General features: G+C 37.2%; 1 protein-coding gene across 1 annotated transcript in view; it reads right to left on the reverse strand.

The window, feature by feature from the left end:
* The window catches only part of LOC106872539 (uncharacterized), a 122,894-nt gene that overhangs the window by 10,099 nt on the left and 104,081 nt on the right, over window positions 1-8,714 (reverse strand). The window contains exons 10-14 of the mRNA XM_052969890.1: window positions 8,465-8,533; window positions 7,713-7,877; window positions 5,852-6,076; window positions 3,635-3,822; window positions 2,655-2,805 (exon numbers count right to left, since the gene is read on the reverse strand). Coding sequence (XP_052825850.1) covers window positions 2,655-2,805; window positions 3,635-3,822; window positions 5,852-6,076; window positions 7,713-7,877; window positions 8,465-8,533 — 798 coding nt within the window. The remainder of the gene's footprint in view (window positions 1-2,654; window positions 2,806-3,634; window positions 3,823-5,851; window positions 6,077-7,712; window positions 7,878-8,464; window positions 8,534-8,714) is intronic.

An 8,714-nucleotide genomic window follows, 5' to 3' on the forward strand; every position in this document is an offset into this window, starting at 1 on the left:
TATAGTGTTATGGAAATATTAGTAATTATAAATATTGTTTTTAATTAATTAGACTCGTGGTATGCAGTGCTGATGAGTTTTGCAGGTGCTCCCAGAATTGTGGAATTAGTATCTGACTCACAGACATGTGAGACAAGCATGGAGAAGATAGCAAGAGTCTGGTGTGAATGCTGGTGGCAGAATGAACTTCACCAAAGGGGCACCGAAAGACACGGTGGTGGCAGGTTGACCTATAGAAATGGCAAGTGAAGCGTGAAGGGTTAAGCAGAGTGAAGACCAGGTAAAACAAGTAAAAAAAAGAAAACTTGATTGTGAATGATGGGGGGGGGGATGAAAGACAGTTGAAAACAATGATACATTTTGCTTTTTAGATAGAAACAGCATTTCATAAGATGACACCAAAGATTCAATTATGTTTATAGAGTTTAAGAGGGAACCAGGAGGTAGTTTTTGCTACAATTAAATGACTTAATCTAAATTAGAGAGATGGAGTCCATAATTCTTGCAGGACTTTTCCTAAATCGGGATTAAGGAAACAGTTTTCTGAACAATACTTCAAATTTGGGAGTTGAGAAATAGACATAGAAACATATTGCCAAAACTAGTTTAAGATGTGATGCCTAAATTCTAAGCACAAATTGCAAGACAATTTGTATCTACCTCCATGTGGAGTTAGCAACAACTGGTTACGTCAGCACAAGAGTGCTTCATGGCTATATCACAGAAATATGCAATTTTGATGTGAACCCATGAACTGAAACAGATTTTGTTGTATCTCAAGAGAACACGTCATTGAAGAGACTGCGAATAGCAATGAAAGGATAAACTGATTGATAGATTAATCAGACAATCAATTAATTAATTAAAAAGCTAACCGACAGGTGAATAATAAGAAAGAAGTGAAAATGAACCAGTGCATGTGTTTATTATTGGCATGATGACCCTCTTGAGATACAATAAAATGATATCTAAATATAACAACCAATATTTAAATGAAAAATAGTTAAATATAACACTAATACTTAAATGAAACATTAATATCTAGATAAGGATTTGAAAACTATCTAGGAGACAACTGAGGGGGAGCAAGACATCTCTTCTTATTTCAAAGCTTGTATTCTATCTCATTTGTTTACCTTCAGTTTCAGAATCGCCAGCTGAAATCTTCTGCTGTTTGAGTGATAACTTAATTAACTAACTAAATCATTAAAACAAAAAGAAAAAAAAATTAATTTAAATACAGAACAGACGTCCTCATAGCAATTACCTCCCCTGATATTTTAAAATTTTACATTCCAATTTCTCTAATTGAACAAATAATGTTGATCAGTAAATTTAAATATTTGCATGAATTATAAAAAACACCCAACTCGTTATACTAAAATCATTTGTCATCATTATCATTTAACATTCATCTCCCATGCTGACAAGTCAAAAGTTTGCACCAACATCTGCTGTCTGCTTTGGCTGGATGCCCTTCCTAACACCAGTCATTTTACAGAGTGTGGACTGGGTGCTTTTCATGTGGCACCAGCACCAGTGAGGTCACCAAGTAACTTGCAAGACAAAGATCTCTCAACTGAGAGGAGGAATGGAATTGACAGGGGTGGCTTAGGGTCAGGTGTTGAAAAGTTCAGACTTTGATTGAGAGCAGCCCTGGGATGACCAGCACCTTGTCAGTGAAACACACGTAAAACAAAAGCTAGTGTGTGTGTGTGAGTTTGGTAGAACAAACATAATAACTGGAACCCGATGAATATCTATTTAATTACCTTTAATTAATAGTAGTTATTAAGTGACTCGTGTAAGGTGCATACAAGTGCCTTACATGAAACCATCAACTTCTGAGTCACTGTGTATTAAAAATATGTGTGTGTTATGTTTATGTTAGAGGAGGTGCAATGGCCCAGTGGTTAGGGCAGTGGACTTGTGGTCATAGGATTGCGGTTTCGATTCCCAGACTGGGCATTGTGAGTGTTTATTGAGCGAAAACACCTAAAGCTCCATGAAGCTCCAGCAGGAGGTGGTGGCAAACCCTGCTGTACTCTTTCACCACAACTATCTCTCACTCTTTCTTCCTGTTTCTGTTATACTTGTGTTTCAAAGGGGCCATCCTTGTCACACTGTGTTATGCTGAATATCCCCAAGAACTACGTTAAGGGCACACGTGTCTGTCGAGTGCTCAGCCACTTACACTTTAATTTCACGAGCAGGCTGTTCCATCGATCGGATCAACTGGAACACTCGTCGTCGTAACCAAAGGAGTACCACAATGTTTATGTTAACCAAGATAAACCAGTGTATGGAGTTGCATTGATGTGTGTCAAAAACAATGACTTAGCAGTTTTCTGAATGGTGTTTGATGCAATAAGCAGCAAACTGAAACAATTGGCTGTGAACTTTGAAATTGGTGTCCCAGCATTCACATCATTTTTATGAAATTTCACACTGTAAATATTTTAATATTAATATTATTTTATTAATTATTATATTTGTTGAAAAATTAATGCTAATTAACTATACAAATCAAAAATAAATTCACACAATAAAAACAAATTAAAAAATAAAAGATTTAATGACATAATTATTTTCAAACTGAATAAAAAAAAAATTTTGGAAAGACACGAATTGATTCTTGAATGTAAATAACTCACCTTTCCTCGGTTTGTTCTGAATGTTGATGGCTTGAGTTTGGTAATTTCCATCGTCGTTTTGAATACATACAAGATGTGAGTCGGCCTCTGCACTGAAGTTAGCTGCCAACGCCATCACATGCTCGTTACTGTTCATTACCACTTTCATTAACTATAAATACATCAATAAATCGTCAATATGAATAGCAAGGAAACAATTCCCCTCTTAAAGACACATTACTGATTATTAACGATAATCAATTATCAGGGATAAATTATAACACTAATTCATATTTTCTATTTAATATGTCATAAATCTGGCTGTTTGTTTAAATTTTAAAAAACAGAATCATCGTTATTGTTATTTTAATGCTTTCGTGGGTCAGTTAGGATTCACTGAGGCAGGTTTTTACACTTGGCTGCCCTTCTTGTTTCCAAGTAAGGTGATATTTCCCCATCATTAGACATATTCTCACAGAAGGCTGGAAACAACACCGCTTGTATGAGGGTGATGCTCGTTTATGACTATCACACGAGGTCAAGACAAGGAGATGTTCATGCATACATGATGAGCTTCCTTCAGTTTTCATTAACCAAGTCAGCTCCTAAGATTTCAGTTGACCTGGAGCTGTAGTAGAAGATACTTGCTCAAGCTGCAATGCAGTGGGATTGAGCCCAAAACTATGTGGTTGGGAAGCAAACTCCTTGACAACACAGCCACATTTACACTTCTAATTTGGAAACTGAGGAAAAATATTTAAGTTGAGGAAGGAGGTTGGAAGTTACAATTGTTTCTATCACCTGTGAAATATTGGAAACAGTAACAGGGTCAAAAGAGGTTGGCCTATTTAGGTATGGAGCCCACTAATACACTTAAGGTCAAAAGGGGTTGGCCTGCTTAGGTAGTGGACCCATTATTATATTTATACAGCCACAGGTGGATGTAAGACCAAGAAGTGAGAGAAAGAAAAAGACACATTATTAAAGTAAACAGCTCTTACGTCATCATATCGATTTCGAGGAAAGTTAATAACAGTCCTTTTATCTTCCATGTGTATTGTAACCCCTTTAATCTGAGGTAACATATACTGGTAGTTGCGGAAGTCAGCCAAGAGATTCATTATTGTATGACCAATTTCACAAAACACTGGCTTCCTATTCCGGACACTGATTAAGGGACAGGGGTAATCTGCAAATCAAAGAGAAAGGTTAACGAGGATTTCAATAAAAAATATATATAAATTAAAACAAAAACAAAAAGATAACACACATTGAGGTTTTCACCAAAGCACTCTCCTGTTTTAAAAACTAGACAATAGTAATTATGAAATATGCAGGTCATAATGAATTTGTAATAATTTAGTAGTTATTAATTATAAGATTTCTTTAATTAATAATAAATCTCTGAGCAAGGTATAAACGGGAGCTGCACGACATTGTGAAGTATATTTGCCACCTAAATGTGGCTGACCCTTAAGGGTCGATGCTACTGTAGCTTGTAACCCCAGGAAGACATCTCCTCCAGCTGGCTATTGATACACTATCTGTGCCCTTATCAGTATTTGCTACGGTAGCATCAACCCTTAAGGGTCAGCCACATTTAGGTGGCAAATATACTTCACGATTTCTTTAATTATTATTTGTAAATTAGGCCTTCACCTAAAAAACAACATTTTTAATATACGTCATCATCATTTAACGTCCAGTTTCCATGCTGGTATGGGTTGGATGGTTTGACAGGAACTGGAAAGTCTGAGAGTTGCACTAGGTTCCATTGTCTGTTTGGGAATGGTTTCTATGGCTGGATGTCCTTCCTAATGCCAACTTGTGCACCTCTACAAGCAATAGAGATTTGATGGAGGGACTAAGCTGAGGTGAACACAAACATTTTATCATTCTAAACAAATCATGTGTGTGGCTGTTCAGCAAGAAATTATGGAAATCTCATCCAGTGTTTAATGACAGGAGAGTTCATACATACGTGATCAATAAGTATCCGGAGTGTTGCTATAGTAACAAAGCTAAAGCACACAGAGTGAAGCTGCTTGGCACAGATTGACCTTGAACACTGCTGTGTTCAAGGTCACTTCCACTGTTTACAGTAGTGCTTGGAAGGAATGTATGTCGCATTCATCATGACAGAGAAAGTTGAGCAGAGAATCTGCATCAAATCTGGCCAAAAGCTTGGCAATACCTGCTCAAAGGCCTACAGAAAGTTTTCAAAAAGTTTTCATCGTTCTCCACACAAACAAGGAGATCTTGTGCAACTGAAACCCGAGTGTGTTTTTGGTCAGCTGAAAGCAGTTTTGGCACAAACTTGGCAGTCATGCGTCTCATACCCAAATCTTCAGCGATAATGGACGGAACTGAACCGTAACTAATCTGCACAACCTCTGATAAGTCATGGATGGGGATTCGACAATTTCCCCTCACAGCTGCATGCACATTTGCAATGTTTTTTTCAATTCTGCTGGTTGTGAGTCGCCCAGAATGTTCGTCAATATCAACATTTTTACGGCCATCTTAGAAATGTCTAACCCACTCGTACACTTGCGTGCGTCTCATATACCCCTCTCCATACACTTTCTGCAACTTTGCGTAGGCCTCTGAGCAGTTATCGCCATGACAACTTTCTCTGTCATGGTCAATGCAACGATCACACGCTACATATGTTCCTTCCAAGCACTGCTGTAAAAGTTGATGTTTATAGAAAGATTTGAAGCTTTTCCAGTGTTGTAATGAATGTGTTATCACACCAACCATTGTCCTAAAACCATTGCCCTCACAATTTACCTACCACAATGTAAACAATTTATACAAGTTGAGAACATCAAACTATTCAACCAGTTCAATTTCTCTATAGCTTCTTTCAGAGACAGGAGAAAATAGCCTTTACACAAATATCTAATTCATCAAGATTTCATTTCAACCTTTAACATTCAGATTTCTCTGTCAAACATAACTTATTTATTCCCATTGTTTTGAATTAGTTATGCATTATCTTATAGCTTTGAGATTTCAATGCTGTGATATTTTATTTTTTGAATGACATTGTAGGGTAGGTGTGAGAGGCCTGACCTGATTGGTTTGAACTTAAAACAGGGAGAATATTTGGTTTAAATGCTAAAGCGCTAAACAATTTACATTATTATTGTAAACTTCACTTTCTGTTTTCACAAAAATAATAAACATTCGAATAGTTTTCTTCGCGGACTTACATCTATATTCAGCACCAAGCCTCAAAAGTAATCGAATCGGGAAGACTTTTGCCCAAGGTGCTTCCCAAGTCTGAAGAAGAATACCGAAAAGATAAGGAGGACTAGGTAAAGTTATTTTCTGTAGGCACTGGAAGGTTGGTCTGATATAGAGGAAGCCACCATGATCTCGGCTCCCCAGGAAACTCTGGTTGAATATTGTGTGACCCATATCTGATACAGGATTACCTGAAATATAGAGAGAGACAGACAGGTAGAACACATTTAACGCAAACAGTCAAATAATTACAATGAAAATCTAATAGCTAGTCATCTAGTCAGATAATAACACAGATTCACTAATCCACCACAAGGTCCTTGTTCCAGTGCAGAGGCTTGTCTACCTCATGGACCCTGAGAACTAAGCCAATGAAATACAAGCTCTTGGTAGGGTGTCCAATGCTGGACAAGTCAAAGGATAGAGAAAGGCCAGACTGATATGAGCCAGTCCTTCTCCTGAGAAGAAAAAAAGGGGTTTGCAAAAGGGGAACACCCCTAACTAGAAAGAAAAAAAAAACGGCAAAGTTATAAAAGCATTGATGATAATTAAAAACCAACAAGAGCCACAAAAGGAAGGTTTTTTTTTTCTGGGGGAAACCTATGATACGGCAGGCCCTGACCTGGAACCCATAAAAGGGAGGTGGAATTGAGAACCCCCTAAAACTAACTGGAGGTGGGATGCTGAAATAGAGTAGAAAAAGCAGGGATCCAACTGGAGGGAAGCAGAAAACACAGTCCAGAGTTAAGAACAGTTGGGGAAAAAGTCATGAATGGCTGATGCTTCACAGGGATCAAAGGGTTTAAAACTAAAGCAACATTCCATAACCGTCAATCATGAGAATTCTCCCTTTTGATGGAATGAATTTCCATTCTTTAAAAAATTTTAGTTGATTCAAACTTGGAAATGTCAATCAATATTGTATTTTGTCTCTGGAAAACAAAAAACTTCCAGACAAATGCGGGTTCAAAGACACACTGGATTCACTGAAACAAGGGGATTTTGGGATTACCAAAGCTACCCTGGGTTAATGAATCTAACAAGGGTTTTTGGCTCTTGTTTATACAAATCAGAAAAACAAATGATTTGCTGATCTGTACCAATATCTACCAATCAATAATAAATCATTCCAAACATAGTGAACCGTGAGAATCAAAACAACAACAGAGGATATTAATTCTGAATACATTCCAGCAGATTCAAGTATGAATATGACCAAACAATGTTGTGTTGTTTTGTTATTGGAAATCTATTGACAATAAACATGTCACCATTTTGATTCTTGCTGGTCACCATAAACACGACTTTTATGCCAGCACGGACAATGGACATCAAAAGATGAGGATAATACAAAAGTATCGATAGTTCTAAGTGAAAATTAGTTGTTGGTTAGATATTTTGTCATAAATACAGGAGGAGGAGGCGGAGGAGGCGGAGGAGGAGGAGGCGGAAGTGGAGGAGAAGGGTGATAAAAAGAAATTTCAACACTGGTGATAACAGTAATATTAATATCAAAGATGATGTTTACAAAGTAGACATTTCGAGAGACAAAGAAACAAAGTAACATCATCATCCTCATCATCATAGACCTGTTTTCCATGCTGGCATGGGTTGGACAGTTTGACAGGAGCTGGCAAGCCAAAGAACTGCACCAGGTTCCAATTATCCGTTTTGGAACGGTCTCTACAGCTGGATGCCCTTCCTAACACCAACCACTTTACAGAGGGTGGACTGGGTGCTTTTTACATGGCACCAACCTCAAAAGTAACATTGAAATTAAAAACAAAACAAAACAAACTAAAAATCAACAACCTGATAATGGCTTACCTTTATAAGCCTCTTCATAAACAGTATGAAAATGCCAAAATATATCTTTTGGAATCATTTTTTCATCCTGAAAGCATTCCAGTACAATAACTATCTCATCTTGCCCCACTGTACACATGCCTTTAGTAGTGAAAGCCCAGCAGGTCCGATTTACACAACAGTCCACTGAAAAAGGAAATGGAAACGTCAAGATTCTTTAAACAGAGTCTTTGTATTTTAGACAATAATTAATAAAGGAATATAGGTGGATGGTAATTAGAAAATTGTTAATTATAAACAACCTGTGGCCATGCCGGGGCATGGCCACAGCCTTAGGGCTGAAACATAACAGAATAATCTCATTTCATTTACTAAGAAATTATTAAATGTTATAACCCAGTGGTTCTCAACTAGAGACCATATGACCGTTGGGGGTTCATACAAGATTTTGTTCTTACAATTTACAATAATAATAATAATAATAATAATGAAATTACTGTGTACAATGCTTGCGTACACTACAATTCATCAAGGGTGCATATGAGTCATGATAGACGTGTGTGCATGCGTATGGAGGGGGGTGGGGACATCAGGTGTAGTGTTGGTGAATTTCCGGAAGCATGGAGGTTTTAAAGGATGCAATGTCTAGGCAACTAACAACTGATGCAGGGAGTTGTTGAGAACAGCTGACCTAGAGGCTCCCTTCTTGGTTGACCTCTGATACCAAACATCCACTCTCAAACTACAAATCATAAAACTACTTATATACTTACACTGTACAATTTTCACACTCACAAAAAGGTTATTGTTTATTGAAAATATCACAGGTTCATGTTCATCGCCTAAATAGACAGACACGAAGAAGATAACACACAATTAGACATCAGAATATAATTATATGTAATTCATACAAAATGTCACACTCTAATAAACAGTAAATAGATTACATTGAAACAAAAACCTTCACACATGTTTAGGTAGAAAGATGTCATCAGTCAAGATCTCTTTCTCTCTCTCATATAT

The sequence above is a fragment of the Octopus bimaculoides genome, chromosome 8, assembly GCF_001194135.2.
Source record: "Octopus bimaculoides isolate UCB-OBI-ISO-001 chromosome 8, ASM119413v2, whole genome shotgun sequence".
Taxonomy (NCBI): Eukaryota; Metazoa; Mollusca; class Cephalopoda; order Octopoda; family Octopodidae; genus Octopus; species Octopus bimaculoides.